The 23,388-nt window shown below is 36.3% G+C and overlaps 1 protein-coding gene across 1 annotated transcript in view; it reads right to left on the reverse strand.

Moving 5' to 3' along the window:
• Positions 1-23,388, reverse strand: part of CEP83 (centrosomal protein 83) — a 67,660-nt gene that overhangs the window by 38,438 nt on the left and 5,834 nt on the right. Inside the window, exons 3-6 of the mRNA XM_049782808.1 lie at positions 16,140-16,232; positions 14,098-14,229; positions 8,861-9,112; positions 717-848 (exon numbers count right to left, since the gene is read on the reverse strand). Of these exons, the coding sequence (XP_049638765.1) occupies positions 717-848; positions 8,861-9,112; positions 14,098-14,229; positions 16,140-16,232 (609 nt within the window). The remainder of the gene's footprint in view (positions 1-716; positions 849-8,860; positions 9,113-14,097; positions 14,230-16,139; positions 16,233-23,388) is intronic.

Below are 23,388 nucleotides of genomic sequence, written 5' to 3' on the forward strand. Positions count from 1 at the left end.
CTGGAGATGTGCTCAGTGAGTAGGACACTTGCTATGTATGTATGATGCCTTGGGTTTAAACCTGAGTACCACAAACGCAACACACACAAAACAAAACACACACAATCTCTATTCTAAGATACGTACATTTACATTATACACATTACATGACAGGCAATATATATGTATCTCACATGGTGTTAAGAATTACTTAAAAAATTACAAAACAAAAAAAATTAAGGCAGAAAAAAAGAGAACTAATATTTTACAAAGTAAAGGCAGGGAAGACCTCTCTAATAAGGCAAGACAAGAGATGAGAAAACAAAAAACAAGCTATGTGGATAATGCAGACCAGGGCATATAGGCAAAGATCCTAATGCAGAAATTGCACTTGCTCAAACAGGAAGGCAGGACAGTAAGGCAGAAATAAGAAGAGAAAGGAAAGTAAACCATGATTAATATGACTACAGAAACTGCAGAGACCAGATCACAAGGAAGCTCTGAGTAAATAGTCAAGAAGCAATAAAGAAGTTACTGTAAAAATTGACTCTAAAGCAATTAAAGCTTGAGCTCTAGTGGTCACAGTAGAGGTAGTAAAAAAATCTACTAGATTCTGCATGTATCTGGAAGGCAAAATGACAGGATATAAAATATTTCAAAACAGAAGTTAAGTTACTTAAATGTACAATACTTTGTCATTATATGATATTAAAAAATAGAAGCATAAGCTAACTTACTTTACTAGCTAATGTATTTATTTCTCGTTCAGCTTTGTGCATTTTTGTGATTAAAATAGTATTCTGTTCATTGCTTGATTGTAGCTCTTTTTCCAAGCGCTCAGTCTGTAGTTTAGCTGACTGCTTCTCAGCCTTTTATTAAAACAAAATTACTTTTAAATTTTCACGAAAATTTCACAAAAGAAAGTAACAACCATTTGAAATAGGTATGTATAATCATACTATTTAATCATTCAAGCTAAATATTAACTAGCTGTAAAAAAGTAGCAAGAGTATTCAAAGTTATAGAATTAAAATAAATCATGTTTTGTCAGGAAATATAAAGGTTTCTGAAAAAACTTAACAGTTTAATTAAAAATATAGACCTCATACACTTTTCTTATTAAAAAGAGTAAAAATATGCTTATTTGATACTTAATAGAATTCGAACAAGTTTATGGAGAGGTATATAGTAAGAAGATAGACTCATTTACAGTAATAAAAGTTGAAAATCTAAAAATCAAAACAGATTTCTAAAAATGTATATATGTGAAATCAAATTAATCTGGAGACTTTAGAAGTATCAACAAAGAAAGCAATAGATCTTGACCTCACAGATGGGTGAGTGGGAGCTGGGGCCCTTCAGCAGTACTTAAGGGCTACTCCTGGCTCTATTCCTAGGGGTCCCTCTTGGTGGTACTCAGTGACCATGTCCTTTGTATATTTTTTAATGATATATTTATTTAAGCACCATCATAACAAGCATGCTTATAATTGGGTTTCAGTCAAAAAAAGAATACACTTCCTTCAACACTGCAACATTCCCACCAGCAATGCCCATCAACTCCCTCCTCCTCTACCCCTCGCCTGTATTCCAGACAGGCAATCTATTTCTCTTATTCACTACCATTGTCATGTTAAATGTTCACTAAACTTACCACTCTTTGTGGTAAGCTTCATATCATGGGTTGGTCCTTCCAGACCTCATCTCTAATACCTCTGGGTATTATTGACATTTTGCCTTTTATTTTTCTTAAATTCCACATGAGTGAGACTATTTCTCTCTGACTTATTTCACTAAGCATAATAGTTTCCATGTCCATCCATGTATAAGAAAATTTCATGACTTCATTTTTCCTGACATACTATGCAGCCACATAGTATTCCAGTGTATAGATGTATCAGTTTTTGTAGCCATTCATTTCTTGCCGGACATCTGGGTTGTTTCCCGATTCTAACTATTGTAAATAGTGATGGAATGAATATAGGCATGCAGAAGGCATTTTTATGTCTTTTTGTGTTCCTAGGGTATATCCCTAGGAGTGGTAATGCTGGATCACATGAAAGCTCAATTTCCAGTTTTGTGAAGAATCTCCATATTGTTTTCCATAAAGGCTGAACTAGAAGGCATTATCACCAGGAGTGAATGAGAGTTCCCTTCTCCCTACATCCCTGCCTGCACTGATTGTTCTTGATTTTTGTGATGTGTGCAAGTATCTGTGATGTGAGATGGTACCTCATTGTTTAATTTCCATCTCCCTGATAATTAGTGATGTGGAGCATTTTTCATGTGCCTTTTGGCCATTTGTATTTCTTCTTTGAGGAAGTATCTGTTCATTCCTTTTCCCCACTTTTTCATGGGGTTAGATGTCTTTCTTAATTAAGTTGTCAGTACCTTGTATATCTTAGATATTAACCCCTTATTTGATGGGTATTGTGTGTCTAGTTTCTCCCATTCTGTGGGTGGCCTTTGTATCCTAGGAACTATTTCCTTTGAAGTGCAGAAGCTTTTCAGTTTAATGTAGTACCATTTGTTGATCTCTGCTTCCAATTGTTTGGGCAATGTTGTTTCCTCCTTGAAAATGTCTTTAGCTCAATGCCATGAAGTGTTTTACCTGTATGTTCTTATAGTTCCAGGTCTGATATCAAGGTTTTACTCCATTTGGATTTGAACATTGTGCATGGTATTAGATGGAGGTTCGAGTTCGCTTTTATACATTTGCTGACCAGTTATTACAATAACACTTTTTGAAAAGGCTTTCCTTGTTCCATTTTGCATTTCTTGCTCTTTTGTCAGATTGATTGATTGTATGTCTGGGGACCATTTTCTGAATACTCAAGTCTATACCACTGGTCTGAGGGTATTATTCCAATATCATGCTGCTTTAATGACTACTGCTTTGTAGTACAATTTAAAGTTGGGGAAGGTGATGCCTTCCATCTTTTTCTTAAGGGTTGATTTAGCTATTCTTGGGTGTTTATTGTTCCAAATGAATTTCAGGAGTTTTTGATCTACTCCTTTGTAGAATGTCATGGGTATCCTTAGAGGAATTGCATTAAATCTATGCAATGCTTTGGGAAGTATTGCCATTTTAATGATGCTATTCCTCCCAATCCCTGATCAGGGTATGTGTCTGTCTCCATTTCCTCGTATCCTCTTTTATCTCTTGAAACAGTGTTTTGTAGTTAGTTTGGTTTTTTGTCTGTTTTTTTCTTTCTTTCTTTCTTTCTTTTTTTTTTTTTTTGTTGTTGTTGTTATATAGGTCCTTTACCTCTTTAGTTTATTCCAAGATATGAGTTTCTGTGGCTCAAATGTAAAAGGGATTTTTTTTAATATCCATATATTCTCCATTATTATTGATTTTTGCATGTTAATTTTGTGGCCTGCTACTTTGCTGTATGAATGTTTCTAAAAGCTTTTGGTAGAGACTTCAGGGTTTTCTAAATATAGTTGCATATCATATGCAAACAGTGAGAGCTTGACTTCTTTCTTTCCTATTTGGATACCCTTAATATCTTTTTCTTGCCTAATTGCTACAGAAAGTACTTCTAGTACTGTGTTAAATAGGAGTAGTGAGAGGGGGCAGCCTTGACTTGTACCAGATTTTAGAGGAAAGGCTTTTAGTTTATTTCCACTGAGTATATTTGCTATTGGCTTGTGGTAAATGGCCTTGACTATAGTGAGAAAAGTTCCTTCCATCCCCATCATGTTGAGTTTTTAAGCACTTATCAAGTGCTTCCTCTGCATCTATTGATATCATCATATGGTTTTTACTTTTTTGTTGTTGATGTGGTGTATTATGTTGATTTGCAGATGTTAAACCATCCTTGCATCTCTGCAATGAAACCTACTTGGCTATGATATATGCCCTTCTTGATGAGACGTTGGATCCTATTTGCTAGGATTTTGTTGAGGATCTTTGCATCTATCTTCATCAGGGATATTGGTCTGTATTTTTCTTTTTTGCGGCATCTCTGTCTGGTTTTGGTATTAGGGTGATGTTAATTTCATAAAAACTATTTGGGGATGTTTCTGTTTCTTCAATTTCTGGAAGAGTCTGAAAAGTATTGGTAGTAAGTCCTCTTGAAAGGTTTGAAAGAATTCATTAATGAATCCATCTGGGCCTGGACTTTTTGTTTTTTGGAAGACTTTTGATTACCATTTTAATTACCTCAATAGTGATGGGCCTGTTTAGGTCACCCTAGCTCAACCGTGGGAGATTTTAAAAATCCAAGAATTAATCCATTTCTTCAAGGTTCTCTCATTTCATGGCATAGTTTCTCAAAGTAGTCTCTGTCTACCTCTTGAATCTCTATAGTAATTTTAGTACCTCTCCCCATTTTCATTTTTAATTCAGTTTATTAAGTTTCTCTCCCTTTGTGAGTTTTCTTAGTGGTTTATCAATCTTTTTTTTTTTTTTTCAAAGAGCCAACTTTTGCTTTAATTGATCTTTTGAATTGTTCTTAGGATTTCCACTTCATCAATTTCTGCTCTAAGCTGTGTTATTTCCTTCTGTATACCTATTTTTTATTCATTTTATTAATCACTTTCTAATTTTACAAGTTGTTTCATTAAGTTTTTTATGTTGGCCCCTTATTCCCTCCTAATGTGCTTATAAAGCTATATATTTTCCTCTTAGTACTACTTTTGGCATGTCTCACAAATTCTAGTAATTTGTGTCTTCATTCGCATTTGTTTCCAGTAATCTTTTTATTTCCTCTTTGATTTCATCTTTGACTCACTGACTGTTTAATAGTGTTATTTAATTTCCAGGTGTTAAAGTTTTTCCTCTGTGTCTGTTTGTAGTTCATTTCTGATTTCAATGCATTATGATCTGAGAAGGAAATTTATACCATTTCTATCCTCTTGATTTTATGGAGGTATGCTTTATGGGGCAGCATTTGTCTATTCTGGAAAATGATCCATGTGCAGTAGAGAAGAATATGTAATCAGTTTTCTAGGAGTGGAGAGCCCTATATATATCTACTAGGCCATTCTCTTCTATTTCTCCTTTTAGAACTATTTTATTCTTGTTTCATCCTGGTTGACCTATCAGTTGGTGATAGGGCAATGCTGAGGTCTCACACTATTATTGCATTGCTATTGATGTCTGCTTTCAGATTTGTCAACAATTGTTTTAAATATTTTGCTGTTCAATCATTGGGTGCATATTTGTTTAAGAGTGTGATTTCTTCCTGTTGCACATATATCCCAATTATTACAAAATGTCCATCTTTGTCTCTTATAACTTTTTAAGTCTAAAGTTTGTATCATCTGACATGAATATCAGCTCCAGCTTTTTTAACAGTTGATTGCTTGAATAGATTGTCCTCCAACCTTTGATTTTGAGTCTACGTTTGTTTTGACTATTCAGATGTATTTCTTTTAGACAGCAGAATGTTGGAATCAGCTTTTTGATCCATTTTGCCAGTCTGTGTTTCAACTGGTGCACTTAGTCCATTGATGTTGAGAGAGATAATTGTCATGGATTTAGTGTCATCTTTGTGTAGGAGTTTGTGTCTAGTGCTCTGTCCTGTCTTAAAGAAGACCTATCATTTAGTCTTTTTTATTAAAAGCAGTTTATTTGTTAATGATTGTTTTTTGGGCCATACCTAGTGATGCACAGGGGTTACTCCTGGCTCTGTTCTCAGAAATCGCTCCTGGCAAGCTTGGAGGACCATATGGGACACCAGGAATTGAACCAGTCCAGATAGGCCGCATGCAAAGCATGTTTGTCTTTTAAGGCAAGTGACCATGTCCTTATAAAAATAATCTTAATGAAGTCAACCAATTGTCAAGAAAACTTATAGTTTAGATTATAACATTCTTTAAAATGAAGAAACTAAATATCTTTTTTTTTTTTTTTTTTTTTTTGGTTTTTATGTCACACCCGGCAGCACTCAGGGGTTACTCCTGGCTCTATGCTCAGAAATCACTCCTGTCAGGCTCGGGGGACCATATGGAATGCTGGGATTCGAACCACCATCCTTCTGCATGCAAGGCAAATGCCTTGCCTCCATGCTATCTCTCTGGCCCCAGAACTAAATATCTTAAAAGTGAGTTGTTGGGCCAAATCGATAGCACAGTGAGTAGGGCATTTGCCTTGCATGTAGCCAACCTGGGTTTGATCCCTGGGATCCTCAATGGTCCCCTGAGTCTGCATAAGTAATTCCTGAGTGCAGAGCCAGGAGTAACCCATGGGCCACTTGGTAAAAAAAAAAAGTGAGTGTATTCAAATAATTACACACCTAAAATTTAATGAATAAGCTCAAGATTCTTCAATCATCTTTCCTCTTTATCTTAAATATGATAAAGAGATTATTCAATAAAATTCAGATAAAACCTATTTTCCTGCTCTCTTTTCACAATAATAGCCCAGATAGTTAACGAAGAAAAAGCAAACTGTTAGGTATTTATTTTCATTTCATCTGATAAATGATAAACTTACATATAAGCATTTTGGAAAATGTTCATAAGTGGACATTTTCTGTCATCCTTCAACTGGTCTTGAAAAACAATCACTTTAAATGACATCAGTGAATTTAGAAATTGGGACCATATGCTATACTTAACAGCCTATCATCCCATTTATTCTGTCACTGTAAATAATTAAATGGAAAGCAAGTATTGTCAAAAGCTTTACCCAAAAAAGTAAGAAAATTCTATTCTTTTTTTTTTTTTTGGTTTTTGGGCCACACCCGATGGTGCTCAGGGGTTACTCCTGGCTGTCTGCTCAGAAATAGCTCCTGGCAGGCACGGGGGACCATATGGGACACCGGGATTCGAACCAACCACCTTTGGTCCTGGATCGGCTGCTTGCAAGGCAAACGCCACTGTGCTCTCTCTCCGGGCCCGAGAATTCTATTCTTAAAAAAAAAAAATCAGTTTAGCATTTTGCTAAAGAAAAAAATTCATTTTTCTATTTGAATATTGGATATTAGCTACTAACTAGATACTCATAATTTCACATTTATTATAGAAAAAAATCTTGATTATTCCAAATTAATACAAAATTAACCAAGTGTATACTTGTTATAGTGGCAAACAGTAAGAATTATGAAATAAGAGTAGCAATCATGGGGCCGGAGAGATAGCATGGAGGTAAGGCGTTTGCCTTTCATGTAGAAGGTCATCGGTTCGAATCCCGGCGTCCCATATGGTCCCCCGTGCCTGCCAGGAGCAATTTCTGAGCAGACAGCCAGGAGTAACCCCTGAGCAATGCCGGGTGTGACCCAAAAAACAAACAAACAAACAAACAAACAGAGTAGCAATCATATCTTTAGACATTGGTGTAGGTCCAAAATATGGTTAAAAAATAGTTAAAAGCATCTCAATAGTAACAACCATACAAAAAAGCTTGTTTCCCTGAATTCATCTGTTTAAAAGCAAAGCCACCCAAAAAAGAATTCGACTGTCATGAATCATTTCCCTGTAATACTGAGATTTTTTTACAGCCAAGTAAACTAACTCTACCACAGAAATTGATACCAAGATAAAAAAATTCAAATCAAAATATATCAAAAATCAAATAATATTGTGTCATGTTATAATATACCTAATATGTAAAAATATAATATTTTCATAAAAATACCACCACCCTTGCTATTGCCTACAGATACATTTATCTTCCCTGAAAGCCATTTGTATCTCTATAGGTAACACTTGTCCTTCCCCTGGTAAGATGGTGTGTAAACTATCTCTGTCTCTGTTGGTTGGTCCTATTTTCCTGTGAACTATAGACATAGTGAGTTAATAAAAATAAAATCAATCTTTCCTTTTGCTTATCTATCACTGTCAGTTGTTATAGTCTATAATGCCTAGTCCCTTTGTCAAAGAGTACAGAGAAAGAGATCTTCATGTCTAAAAATAAAAGCCAAAAATTGAAAAGAATTACAGCATATAGCTTATACATGTGAGGCTTAGGATTATTTCCCCGGCAATGTCCAAAACAGGAAAAGAAAAACTGGAAAGAAAGTTTTGGGTAAATGATGTAGCTCGCTAGTAGGACACTTGTCTTGAATGTGTGAAGTCCTGAGTTTGATATCCAGTACAGCAAAAAATAAAATATTCACTGCTTAAACATTTAATAAGAGTAGCTCCAGGAGTGCCAGCCTGTTTCTATAAGTTCTTATCTTTTTTTCTGATGAACTCAGAAAGTTAATTCTTTACATATCTGTATTCATCAGAAATCAATTTAGATTTTATTATTTTGGCAAGAAGTTATATAAGATATTGTGTGTATAAGATATTTTATTGTATTTGTTTTTGAAAAACTTACAAAATTTTAAGATCTTGAATCCTAGGATAAGAAAAGAATTATTTAGGAAAAAAATATCTTTATGGTTTGTGATAACTTTTTTTTTTTTTTTTTTTTTTTTTTTTTTTTTGGTTTTTGGGTCACACCCGGCAGTGCTCAGGGTTACTTCTGGCTCCATGCTCAGAAATTGCTCCTGGCAGGCACGGGGGACCATATGGGACGCTGGGATTCGAACCGATGACCTCTTGCATGAAAGGCAAACGCCTTACCTCCATGCTATCTCTCCAGCCCCGGTTTGTGATAACTTTGAAAGAACTTTTGCCTTTGAAAATTTAAATATTTTGAATTCTGAAATTCTACTGTGGTATTATAAGAGTTAAATTATTTCAGACTGGTGACTTGATTTCCAAAAAAATAAATATTCCTTTTGTAAATGTGGCAGCATAATTATTGCCTATAAACCAATGCTTTCTTCTTTAAAAAAAATGAATCAATACTCTGGGGATTACACAAATGCGTCAGCATTAGAATGGTGAGTACATATTTATGCTCTAAAAATCAAAGGCTTGTCAACCACTTTGAAAAGAGAGTATGGCATAGTCTATTGGGAAGCAATTAAAACCTTACCTCCAGGGATCTGATGGTAGTCTGCATCTCAGCCAACTGCCGCACCTGAACTCTTTGGATGCTTTCTACCTGAGCACCAGAATTCTCTTTCTCAGCCCTTAATTCAGCTACTTCTTCCTCTAAACTTTTTAATTTCTGACACAAGTGGAGTTTTTCTTGAACAAGTTGCTTTACTCGTTTGCTTTCTCTTGCAGGATCAACACTCAGCAGCTGGTTACTTAGCTCTTCTTTATCTTTCTCTACTTGTGCAATCTAGGAATAATTTGAAAGAAGATATGTAACTTTAAATTATTGGATTCCAGCCACACAAAGCTTTCTAAGTCAATACTTAACAATTAAAAATTATACAATATAGGGGCCGGAGAGATAGCACAGTGGCGGTGTTTGCCTTGCAAGCAGCCGACCCAGGACCAAAGGTGGTTGGTTTGAATCCCGGTGTCCCATATGGTCCCCCGTGCCTGCCAGGAACTATTTCTGAGCAGACAGCCAGGAGTCACCCGAGTGCTGCCGGGTGTGGCCCCAAAACCAAAACAACAACAACAACAACAAAAAAAATAATATATATATATATATATTTACACACACACACACAATATGAAAAAGAAAACTCCAGTGGTGAAATAAAGCACAAGGAGGGCAAACCTACGGTGTCACATTCTTTTTACACTCAGCTTGATGCCAACAGCAGAATAAGGACTTTGACCTAGTTTTCCTCATTTTTGGGGGGCGCATACCCAGCAATGTTCAAAGATACTCCTGGCTTTGCACTCTGTAATCACTTGGAATCATTTCTGCTGTTGCTCCAGGGACCATATGTGATGCTGAGAATTGAACCTGGGATAGCCATATGCCAGGCAGGAACCTTACCTGATAGATTCTCTCTAATTCTTTGTGTGTGTGTGTGTGTGTGTGTGTGTGTGTGTGTGTGTGTGTGTGTGTGTGTGGTTTTTGGGTCACCTGATTTACTATTTCTTTGCCCCAGTTTCTCTCTAATTCTGTGTGTGTGTGTGTGTGTGTGTGTGTGTGTGTGTGTGTGTGTGTGTGTGTGTGTGTGTGTGGTTTTTGGGTCACACCTGGCAGTGCTCAGGGGTTATTCCTGGCTCCAGGCTCAGAAATTGCTCCTGGCAGGCACGGGGGACCATATGGGACGCCGGGATTCGAACCGATGACCTCCTGCATGAAAGGCAAACGCCTTACTCCATGCTAACTCTCCGGCCCCCTTTTTTTTTTTTTTTTGGTTTTTGGTTTTTGGGTCACACCTGGCAGCACTCAGGGGTTACTCCTGGCTCTACACTAAGAAATTGCTTCTGGCAGGCTCGGAGGACCATATGGGATACCGGGATCCAACCTACCATCCTTCTGCATGCAAGGCAAATGCCCTACCTCCATGCTCTTTCTGGGCCCTTCCCTCTAATTCTTAATGGTGTCTAGCAAAGAAATTAATCAGTTGCTGAATAAAATTCAAATTATACTATTATAAAAATAATTATTAAAAATACTGAGTATTTTAAAAATTACCAGAACGTTATAGGTAGGTTTGTATATAAGATCAATATGTTAAGTGGTGCTTAGCTTTTTCTCAGGTGGCAGTAATTCTTAGACAAAACTATATTTAAAACTCCTAAGTCAGATCAAGTGATTCCTACCAAAACTATATGCCTTCTATTTTTTTTACATATTTATTCACTTAGATAACAAATATTTATTGAGTCTATTATGTACTCAGCACTGTACCTGGAAGTTAAAGACACATTGGCAAACCTAATAAACAAGCAAATAATCATAAAATTCATGACATAAATTAAAATTTATAATTTCAAGAGATCTGTTGCATCTGAATATGCAAACAATTAAAGAAAGTAATATTTATAAAACTATGCCATTTATCGTAAAACTATATCTAAATCATAGATATACTGTCTGAGTACAAATGACAAATGAAGTGAAAGACTATATTCTGAAAACAAAATGTTAAAAATGAAAATGGACACAAATAATTATCTTGCTTGAATTAGAAAATATGCATTATTAAGAAGGGCAACTTACCTAAAATAATTATGAATTCAATATGTTTCCTATCAAAAATACCTGTGATATTTTTCATAAATATATAACTCAATATTATTTGAAACTACATATTGACCCTGAAGAGTCAAAGCAATATGAAAGAATGAAAACGGGGAAGCATTATATTCCCTAACTTGAATCTATAATATGAAGTAGTAATAACTAAAATAGTTTAGTACTGGAACAGAAAGAACCAAACAGGCCAGTGGAAGAAGAGTCAAGACATAAATCCACACATAGAGGGACATTTCATTCTTGCAAAGGACACCAAGACCACACAATGGGAAAGGAAAGCCTTTTCAAGATACATACTGAGAAAAATACTGTCACATGAAATAAATGAGAGCAGATCACTACTGAATAGCATACATAAAAAGTCACACAAAATATATAAAAAATTAGATATTAGATGATAAACCAAAAAATGTAAAGAAAAGGTGAAGTGGCATAGTCTAAGACAGCAATGGTGAACCTATGGCACGCGTGCCACACGAAGGCCTTGCAGCTGACACGTGGGAAGGTCTGCAATTAATAAATTTATAAAATTTATAGAGTTTTTAGATACTAAAATCTAAAAAAAAAGCTGGCACTTTGAGGAAATTCTTTTGTTTTGTGCGGCAGTTTGGGCACTTGGGCTCAAAAAGGTAGCCATCACTGGTCTAAGACATCAATATCAGAGATTATATGGAGATTTATCTCCATGGACAAGTGAAACTAAAGCAAGAAAAAATTGGTGTACTAAATCTAATTAAATGTATACAGTGAGAGATAGCATGGAGGTAGAGCGTTTGCCTTGCATGCAGAAGGATGGTGGTTCGAATCCTGGCATCCCATATGTTCCCCCGAACCTGTTGGGGTGATTTTTGAGTGTAGGGCCAGGAGTAACCCCTGAGTGCTGCTGGGTGTGACCCAAAAATCAAAAAAAAAAAAAAAAGAAAAAGAAAAAAGAAAAAAGAAAAACGTATACAGTGAAACAAACTACAGAAACAAAAAGGTAATTTAGAAATTGGAATAAGTTATTTGTACATTATGCCTGACAAGAGAAGATCCAAATTATAAAAAGAACTCACACCACAAAAGCAATCAATCCAATTAAAAATTAGGCAAAAAAAATCTAAACAAAGACTTCTCCAATACAAACAGCCCATAGGCTTGTGAAAAATACTCAGTATCACTTATTAGCAAGGCAGATCAATCAAATTCCCAATGAAATACCACTGCATAATGCTCAGAATGGCCTATACAAAAGCCAGTAGTTGAAGAGTATATTGAGAAAAACGGAACTTTGATACATTTTAGTTGGAATATAAATTAGCATAGTCAAAAAAAAAAAAGAAAGAAAAGAAAGAAAAAGAAACAAAAGGGCCTGGAGAGATAGCACAGCAGCGTTTGCCTTGCAAGCTGCCTATCCAGGACCAAAGGTGGTTGGTTCGAATCCCCGTGTCCCATATGGTCCCCGTGCCTGCCAGGAGCTATTTCTGAGCAAATAGCCAGGAGTAACCCCTGAGCACCGCCGAGTGTGGCCCAACCCCCCCCCCCCCCCAAATAAATAAATAAGCATAGTCTCTAGGAAAAAATAGTATCATGATTCCTTAAAAAAATAAAAACAGGTCAGGGAGACAGTATTAAGTCTAACTATCCAGATTGTTTACATGAAGTCCAGAACTTCAGATGTATTAAGTTCAAATACAATGCAAAATTGTGAAATTAACTTTTTCATAAAGACAAACTTATTACATATTTTTAAATCAAGATTATTATTTAGGAAATCAGAATTGCTTTATGCTTCTAAGTAAAACACAAATTTTTCCTTAACTATTTCCAAAAGAATCAACACTCGAAATAATAATTCAATTATTTAATTCCTGTAGATGTGCAGAAATTCAGGTATTTTATGTCCTTAATAAATCAAAAAAAATCTAATAACTAATTACATCAAATTCATTTATTTTACACCATAAACTTGTGTAGTTACACTAGTATAAACTACAAAATTGCAAGTTAGTAAGAGTAGGATGAGGGGGTTGTTGGGCATAGAGCTCAGTCATTACTCTTGAGTTCAGAAATTACTCCTCATGGTGCTTGGGGAACCATTTGGGATGCTAGCAATCAAACTAGGGTCAGCTGTGTACAACGCAAGCATTCTATACAATGACTCCAGGTCAAGGAATTACATTAAAGCTTTACTGCTGCTTTGTATAAACACAACTTTACATCAAGATTTACTGCTATTGTGTATAAAAATTGGGCAATAGATATGAGACAGAATGAAAACAACTGCCCACTAATTTACAATATTCCTAAATAACCAATTAGAAAAGGAAAGCAAGAAACTTCAAGTTTTACTACTCTGGGAGAGGACTTGGGTCACACAAATTCATGTTCAGGTTGACCTCCAGCTCTGTGCTCAGGGATTACTCCTGGCAGTGCACAAGGGACCATATGCATGGCTGGAAATTGAACCAGGATCAGATGTAATAAAAGGCAAACTCTCTCCCTCCCTTCCACTCTCCATCCTTTCTTTCTCCTCCCTCCCTCTTTCTCTCTGACCCAGAAAATACTCTTTTTTTTCTGAATAAAAATAGTGCATTAAATATATAATATAGATATGTCTATATATTGACTTTTTCTCAAGACTACAGACAACAATCTATTTTAAATTCAACTAAAATCATTTTTCTCAGTTGATAACTTAAAACATACAATTAACTTCAACTTGGGGTTTACAAAAACATCTAAATATTACATTTTGGGACCGAAGTGGTAGCACAGTGGCTGACCCAGGATGGATGCAGGTTCGATTCCCATCATCCCATATAGTCCCCCTGAGCCAAGAGCAATTTCTAAGCACAGAGCCAGGAATAACCCAAGTGCCGCCGGTGTGGCCCAAAAAACCACATACACACAAAAAATAAACCCACTACATTTTATTGACTAAAACTCCTTCCAAAAGTGGGCAATCCACCCATGGGGACATCAGAATGACCTAGGAGAACAGCAGTAGCCTCACTTGCAATTGAGGAAATTGCCTGCTTACTTGCTTGCTTGCTTGCTTGCTTAAAGAAGGAAGATTTCCAAGGGAGCTCTGAGCATTATTATGTTTTCTGAAAAAGGGGAGTGGGCCTCTAGACTAAAAGAGTAATGACTTAAAATTATAAGCACTCACTTACCTCTGATTCATATTTTATTTTTTGTGCTTCTAAGAGTCGTGCAAGTTCTTCTTTCTTGTGTTCAAATTCTGATTTAAGCAATGTATGCTCATAGCGAAGCTTATTGTATTCAGCTCTATATTTTTCTACCTCCTGGAAGATTGAAATTCATCACAGATTTATACATGAAAATTTTACTCAGTCCAAAAATCACTTTTGCAAATAAACTTTTTAGTTGTGTTATACTTACTGAGAGACATCTAAAAGTAAAAATTAATTTAATGTGTGTATAAATTAACCTTGGATGAGTTCTCAAAACAAACCTCCAACATTGTATATTAGTTAAATTCCTAAGAGGATACCAATAAGTTACATCAATATTAACCAATTTCCTTACTCTAATAAAATGCACAGCATGTTAAAAGTCATATTTTGGGGCATAACAAAAGTACTGTTGAAAATTAGCACACCTCTCAAAATATGTAGACTTGCAAAATTGATGTAATATAAAATGCACCTAAAAGCCATTCAATTCAAAATACAGGAAAGATTAGAATATTTAGTGCATAATTTAAGATTATATATAATAGTACAAACACACCAATATAAAAAATGTGCCAAGTCTTCCAATTAGCCAAATATATTCAATGTCCTGATAATTTCAATCCAGTTTCCTAATTATATAAAAGTGGCAGGGATTCTGAAGCAAAAAAGTAGGAAGATGAATGAAACCATTTAAACACCTGTTGTGAAGTTAATAAAAAAAAAAAGCACATCTCACAAAATATTCAGTTCACTGTACTTCTTCAGTTTTATTTTTCTTCTAAGCCAATTTACAATTAAAAAAAAAGTTTCCGTGATCTTATTAGAGAAGGTCATCTTATTAGAGAGGCCACCATGTTACTTAACAACATTTTTTTTTTTTTTGGTTTTTGGGCCACACCCGATGGTGCTCAGGGGTTACTCCTGGCTGTCTGCTCAGAAATAGCTCCTGGCAGGCAAGGGGGACCATATGGGACACCGGGATTTGAACCAACCACCTTTGGTCCTGGATCGGCTGCTTGCAAGGCAAACGCCGCTGTGCTATCTCCCCGGGCCCGCTTAACAACATTTTACAACACAAGTAAGAGTTGTTACGCTATAGTCAAATGTGTATTTAGATTATGCCATTTAAACTTGTGAACTAAATTCTGCAGCCTTCAAAATGACTGTATCACATTTCTCAGGACATATCCATATTACTAAGCATCAAAGTACTTAATTTGTATTTTTAAACATTTTTAATTGACTACATATGTATGATTTACACTTAAAACCTAAATGTTAAACCTTTGTCATTTTTATCCAAAAATTAAATCAATTTGACGTGCTAATTTACCAGGAGGATGTTACAACAAAAACTCTTATCATCAGTAAACCATTTATAAAAGAGTATTCCACTAGTGTGTAATGTGGTACCAACCTAACTAGCCTTCTGTGGTGGTCCATTTTGAAGAGAACAATGTTCATTCTGGACATACAAGTCCTGGAAATTAGCTATACATTGTTAATTAATGAAACGTACCTGGCATATTTAGTATTTGTCATCTTCATTTGTCCCCTTAACATAGTAACAAAAATATTTATTGTCATTTTTGACTTGTTCCCTTTATTGAACATTTAGTCATACTGAACCAATAGTTCATATCAGGAGACTGATATCAACCTAAGGAAAACTGTTGGGTTTTTACTTTTCTAAGGTTGCATGAAAGCCATTCTTTCAGTCAACAAATACTGAACATCTGTTGAATGCTATGAACTATTTTAGACAACGGGAATATAACAATGATCAAAACAGGTAAAGGCTCTCTCACACAACTTACTTTAGAAAGGTGGCAAATGAGAAAATAAAAAGTGCAATAAATATTATACAGCACATTAAAAGCTAAGTGGACTCTGGTCTCATGAAGCCTCACAAGCCACTGTAAGGAATCTTACAGTAGGAAAATGATGATTTCATTTGACCCTTTAGGAATAGCATGAAAATAAATTCATACAAAGTTCCTTCTATATAAAGTACTTACTTCATCTAGATTTCTAAATTGCTCTCGCACTGGAGTTTCTAATTCTTGTTGTATTTGAGCTCTTAATAAATCCAATTTTTGTGGAGTTAATACCTATTATGGAGAGAAATACAAATCATTCTCAATCTGAAATATATTAAAATTTACCACATTTCAACGTCTAATTATAGGCACAGAATTCAATTTACAGTTTTCACAAAATATCAAAATTTATACTAGCCATTAAAAATAGAACCATCACTTAAAATAAATATTAAGAACATCAATATCAAGCACTCAGAACTGTCAAAATTTCCATAAACATAAGGTATAAAACAATTACTGCTTACTATTATTGCTAAGAATGATTAAGTTTGCAAATAATATTGTTGAACACAATAGCTTATAGTGTTTTGAAAGTAAGCAAAACGAAGGTGTAATAATTTCCCATACCATATGTAATTCTCCAGATTTACTTTCAATCCCAAAAGGGTGATTTTTTTACTCTGACCACCATAACTAATATAGGCTCCTTCCCATTACTCTCTCTTACAGAATGCATTTCAATAAGTAAATGCTGATGTAAAGTCCTTAATGGCATATAGAGTTAGTGTTTACAAACCAAAGTGTTTCCAATACCTCATACTACTGCCTGGCACATAAGAACCACTTTACTAAATCTTTAATAAATGAACAAATGAATGAATAAATATAAATGTCTACCCTGTGTTTATAATAATCCATGAAAATTAAAGTATAATATTGCGTCTAATTCATTTATTAATGCGTATTTCAAATGTTTCTATAGAATACCTCTAGCAGTCTTTCTCAACATAGGCAAAATCACACTCTGTGAGTAGGTGGCACTGGAACAATCTGGCAGGCAGCAAAAGCTTTGGGTACAACTGGGAGGGACATTTTTATTACCAGGAAAGAAGGCAGGTTTACAGAAAAGAGAGGCACTGAGGAAATTTTATTTTCTGCAAAAGGCAATCACCAAATAAATCTGGGAACCTAATTAATTAATTAATTTTTGGGTTTTGGGTCACACCCGGCAGTGATCAGGGGTTACTCTTGGCTCTATGCTCAGAAATCGCTCCTGGCAGACTGGGGGATCATAAGGGATGCCAGGATTCGAATCACCATCCCTCTGTATGCAAGGCAAATGCCCTACCTCCATGCTATCTCTCCGGCCCTGGAATCTAATTTATTTAAAGAACTGTGTGGCATTCTAACATGATACCCTTACATACACTAGTGTATTTAGTATATTTAGTGCCCACAACAATCTACAATGTATTTGCAGCATTACCCCATTCTTTGATAGAAGCAAACAAAGTCTAACTTTTCAAAGATCATAAAAATTCACAAGCAGCCTATCTTACTATAAGTTCCAATACTCCTGTAAAACATAATTCATACATATAAAAAAAGTATAAAACTGGTAACTAGGAGCCAAGGACACTAACTATACCAGGTGATAAAGAGAGCCTACCACAGCATTAAAAGCTGTGCTGGGTGTGGCCCTGATGGCTCCTGAGCATCACCAGGCATAGGTCCTTTGAAAACAAAACAGGCCCACAGGCTTACCTGATGGGTAAAGAACAGATAGGATATTTAGGCAGAAAGAATACTATGTAAAACAAATGGGAAATTGAAGCCTAGACAGAATCCCAAACCCAATATCATCATTTTCAATGGCCTGGAAAGAAAAGTTTTGTTGAATAGTAAATGAGGGCCTGGGGATGAGGCCTAATGAATGGTATAGCACCTGCCCTGTACCCCTGAGGCTGGAGTTCAGTCTTGGAACCCCTCAAACTGAACTGTACAGTCATTGTGATCAATACATGGTCACAACAGTGTGTGACCTCTGACATGCCACAAAACCAGCAGGTGTGTGCAAATAACACAACTAAATCCTACAAAGAGCACCACTACAACTCCAGATCAGCATATCAACAGAGACAAGAAAAAGAGGGTGGAGGGAGAAACAATAGCTTTTCTTTGAAGTGATATGCGTGATATCCAGTAGCAAATATTGCAAACCACAGTGTCCAAAAGGAAAAGAAAAAAAAAAAAAAAAAAAGGAGGAGGTCTTGGAGATCAATCCCGAAAAAGAGGTCTGTCACTTTAAGAGCAAAGGGTTCTCTCAATTAGAAACTCTTGTCAAATTGAGAAGCAGTTGCCCTGGGCTTAAGAGAACCCTTGCTGGAATACTGTGGGAGTGGAGAGTTATTGGTGGACGTTACTACTTGGAGAGATATTGGCGGTTGTATTGAGGACTGGCTGGACTTTCTGAATGGCATTGATATAAGACCTGGCTCTCCTTTCTATCTGTTTTGTCCTATTAAACTCTTTACAAAAAACAAACAAACAAAACAATTAGCTGGAGTCCTTCCTAAGCAACAACAGGAGGAACTTATATTTGTTGCATTTGGCACCTACACAGGGACTTGAACCTGGACTTTCACACCACTGGCACTGAGTTCATTGTTCTCCCATAATTCCTCCTCCAGCCACTTTAATAGCCCTTGATTCAAGAGACTCTCATTTTTTTTTTTGATCGAGGTCACTGAGGTACAGTGCCATTCACCACCAATCCCCATTCAGTGGAAGTCTAACCACCTTATTTGGATGCCTCAGATGACTCTTATAGTAAAACTAACGTGTCTTGCAAATATTACTGTGAAAGATTTGTAATTCACGTTGGTTACAATAAATATTATTTTTAAAATAACATATAAAAGACCAAGGAATCTTATAAATTTAGTGAGAAACAATTAAATTTGGGGCATAATGAGACCTCATTTTCTGAATAGAATTCTTTTGTCTTTGTTTTACCTAAAAATACAGGCAAGTGGCAACTGTTGATTGACTTATGAAATATAAATGCTACAATGATATCTATGAGATCCCTCCGACCTGGCCTTCATTCTTCTGTTGCAATTCCTACAGATTGGCATTTAGTGGTGATTGACATTAAAGACTGCTTTTAGAACATTTCAATTCATCCAGAAGACTACAAATACTTTGCATTCTCAATTCCCTCTTTGAATCACAGGATACCTATGCGCAGGTTTCAGTGGATTGTTTTACCCCAAGGAATGACTAACTTGCACGTTATGTGTATATAGCTCTATATCCTTCTTGTGAAAAATTTCTTCAAGCTTACATTATCCACTACATGGACGATATTCTAATTGCATGTTCAAATGAGAAATAGCTTTAAAGCCTATGTAAGAATGTCATGACAGATTTGCTAGCAGCTCGATTACAAACTGCAATATAGAAGATTAAGATGATGCCCCCATCTGAATATTTAGGTTATATTCTTGAGCATACAATGGTACGTCCTCAGAAAATTTCCAGTTTTTCAGAAGGACCTAAAAACTCTTAATGATTTTCTAAAGCTGCTGGAAGACATTAGTCAGGTCCACTCCTCTCTTAGTATTCCTATCAGAGTTAAGCAATTTACTTCTGACTCAGGAAGATGACTCTGTGCTGGATAGTCCAAGACAACTAACACCAGAGGCTAAAAGGGAACTGGATTTCTTTATGGACCACCTCCAGAAATCAAATCTTACTTAATATAATAACATTATTATATTACTTTTTGCTACACCTCAATCATCAACAGCATCAATTATTCAATTACCAAGTCCATTGGAATGGATTTATTTACATAATACACAATAGTACTATTGAGCACTATTGTACCATATTGGAATTGATTGCCACTCTAAGAATTAAGGGAAGACTGAGAACACAAACTTTCCTGGGCTACAACTCCCCATATCATTGTCATACATTTTCAAAAAAAAAAAAAAAAAAAAAGGGAATTTGACTCATTATTACCCCTCAGTGACCAAATTCAAAGAGCTTTGACTAATTTTTCCAGAGAACTTTCCTCACACTATCCAGCAGGGAAAATTTGAGACTTTTTTAGAAGGACTCCTTTTGTAATCTCTCCCATCATTCGCACCACTCCCATTCCAAATGTTCCATTTACTTTTTTTATATCCATGGATCTTCCTCTGGAAAAAATGGAACTGTTGGCTCTTCCCTAACTTTGACAGTGCATACCAATTATAACTCTGTGCAACAGGTGGAATGTGCCACCTTAATCTATCTTAATCTATCCCCATATCAGGACCATGTAACATAGTGAATAATTTGACATATGTGGTTGTTTTTTATCCTCGTATTGTCACAGCTTCAATTAATGCTCACAATCCTGTGGTTCAAGGTTTACTTTACCAGCTGCAATTCATATTTCAAAAATGATCTGAATCTGTGTATAACACCTATATAAGGTTTCATTCTGCTCTCCCTGGTCCTGTGGCTTTAGAAAATGAATCAGATCACTTGGCCATGCCATTATTTACAATACCAGTGGAAGAACATAATGCTCTTCAAAAAAATGCCTGTAGATTTCATGTTACATATCACATACCACTAAGTCAAGCCAGACAGATTGTTCATAGTTGTTCTGTCTGTATTCCTTTGCACTATAAATCTAATGTGGCTGGAGTAAATCCTCGGGGTCTAAAGATAAATGATATCTGGCAAATGGATGTGACTCATTAAATTCATACCCAACAAGCCATATCTGATTGTGGTTACTGATACCTATTCTAGTTTTATTTGGGCAATTTCTATAACATTAGAGAGGGCTAAAGTCATCTGTTCTTTATTTTACAATGCTTTTCTGTTATAGTAGTTTCAAACACCATTAAAATGGGCCAGCTATGCCAGCAGAACTTTTCAATCTTTCTGTACACTCAGAGTGGAAAATTAAGCATATTACAGGAATACCTCATAATCCTCAAGGACAAGCTATAATTGATCGTGCACATAGGACTCATAAAAACTAAAAATGAGGGGCCGGGCGGTGGCGCTGGAGGTAAGGTGCCTGCCTTGCCTGCGCTAACCTAGGACGGACCGCGGTTCGATCCCCCGGTGCCCCATATGGTCCCCCAAGAAGCCAGGAGCAACTTCTGAGCGCATAGCCAGGAGTAACCCCTGAGCGTCACAGGGTGTGGCCCAAAAACCAAAAAAAAAAAAAAAAAAAAACTAAAAATGAGGAATGTCTCCACTTAATTTTCTATCCTTATCTTTATTTTTTCTCTAAAATTTCTAAATCTGCCACAAGGAAAACCCTGTACTGTTGCTGAAAAAACACTTCTGGGGAGATCTACAAGCTCAAAAGGCAGTTCACCTATTTGGGCGAAAATGAACCAAAAAATGAGAAGCAGAAAACTTATTAGAGTAAGAGGCTATGCATATATTTCTACTGAGGAGAGTCCCATAAAGAAATTTGTGTTAGGGGCCGGTGGCACTAGAGGTAAGCCTTGCAAGCGCTAGCCAAGGGCTAGCCAAAGAAGGACCACGGTTAGATCCCCCAGCGTCCCATATGGTCCCCACAAGCCAGGGGCAATTTCTGAGTCCTTAGCCAGGAATAACCCCTGAGCATCTAATGGGTGTGGCCCGAAAAAAAAAAAAAAAAAAGAAATTTGTGTTCTACTACATCCTTTTTTTGTTTGTTTGTTTTTGGGTCACACCAGCAGCATACAAGGGTCACTCCTGGCTCTATGCTCAGAAATCGCTTCTGGCAGGCTCGGGGAACCATATGGGATGCTGGGATTTGAACCACCATCCTTCTGCTTCTAATGCCTTACCGCTGTGCTATCTGTCTGGCCCCCGTGTTCTACTACATCTTGTCAGATTTTCTCAACCTTAATTACAGGAATCAAAAGTAGTCTTCTATTTTCTTTTCTTTTTCTATTTGTTATTGTTCCCTATCTTTTATACATAGATATTAAGAAGTGAAACTCTGACTACTCCACAATGCCCCATATCAGCAGGAAGTTGCTAGAAGATAACAACACAGAAATTCCTAATCTTTCAGAGATTTCACTCAAAGATAAAATTAGGTTTATGTTAAGTTATTTTTAAAAATCCCCCTGCATTTTGTTCTAACTAATAATTGATGTTTCAAATTTTCTCATTTTCAGGCTATTTGTACACCACATTCATTCAGAAAAATCTAATTCTGGAGAATTTTAAAATGTTTTTATTAGTTGCTTTGTCTAACAAATGTTTCTTTTTCTTTTCTGTTTCCCTGTTGTTGGAGCACCAATCCACCCTTAAATAAAGGAGTTGCTGCCTATGTACAGCCCAGCTGAACTACCTTGAATCAGCAAATTGAGATCTTGGATTGACAAAGAAATTGGCCACTTCTGACTGCTCTGTGCAAACTGAAGTCATCAACAGCTGAAGCCCTTCAGCTATGACTTACCAGAAACTTAATCAGAAGTATGGATCTGCACATGGACACAGACCCACAAAAATCTTTTCATTTATACTAAGACAGGGGAAATTTTTAGAGATTGATTACCAAAAAAGAGGTCCGTCACTTTAAGAGCCAAGGGTCCTCTTAATTAGAAAATCCAGTGTCAAATTGAGAAGCGGTTGCCCTGGGCACATGAGAACCCTTGCTGGAATACTGGGGGTGGGGGGTGGTGAAGAGTTACTAGTGGAGAGTTACTGGTTGAAGTGATATTGGCTGTTGTATTGAGGGCTCGCTGGACTTTCTCTAGAAGTCCAGGATCCCCAAGACTTCCCATCAAGTTCAGTTTACTGAAATAAAGGGCCATCTATGGCTGACAGGTGGGAGACTGACAGAGTGCCAGGAGTAACTTTGAAGATTTCATTAGTGAGAGTTTTTAGAGTTATTTAAATCAAACATCTATTCAGGAATCCTCATTGCTCTTCGTGAGGAAACCTAAGAAAGTGAAGATTACATATGTGTAGAGGTGAATGAACAAGTATATTATAGCAGGTCTGATTGAAAAGACACTCACCTGGATAATCCTAATGAAACGTGGCTTAAAGATAGTGATTGTCTAAAAATATTATTTAAAAACAAGTACTCGAAAGAAAACAAAAATCAATCCTTCTTTCTTGTGCCCTGTCCCCCATATGTCTCCTCCTCTTTCTTAATACACATTCACCAAAGGCATAATTAGAGGATTTTTCACATGCCACTTTAGAAGAAAATTATGATGTCAGACTTTATAATTTCATGGGGACAAAGAAAAGAAAATAAGGGAGGTAAGGAGGGAGAGATGGAGGGAGGAATGAGGGAGGGAGGGAGGAAGGAATGAGGGAGGGAAAGAGGGAGGGAGAGAAGAAAGAAGGAAGGGAGGAAGGGAGGGAGGGAGGGAGGAAGGGAGGGAGGGAGGAAGGAATGAAGGGAGAAAGGGAGGGA

This window comes from Suncus etruscus, chromosome 11 (genome assembly GCF_024139225.1).
Source record: "Suncus etruscus isolate mSunEtr1 chromosome 11, mSunEtr1.pri.cur, whole genome shotgun sequence".
Lineage (NCBI taxonomy): Eukaryota > Metazoa > Chordata > Mammalia > Eulipotyphla > Soricidae > Suncus > Suncus etruscus.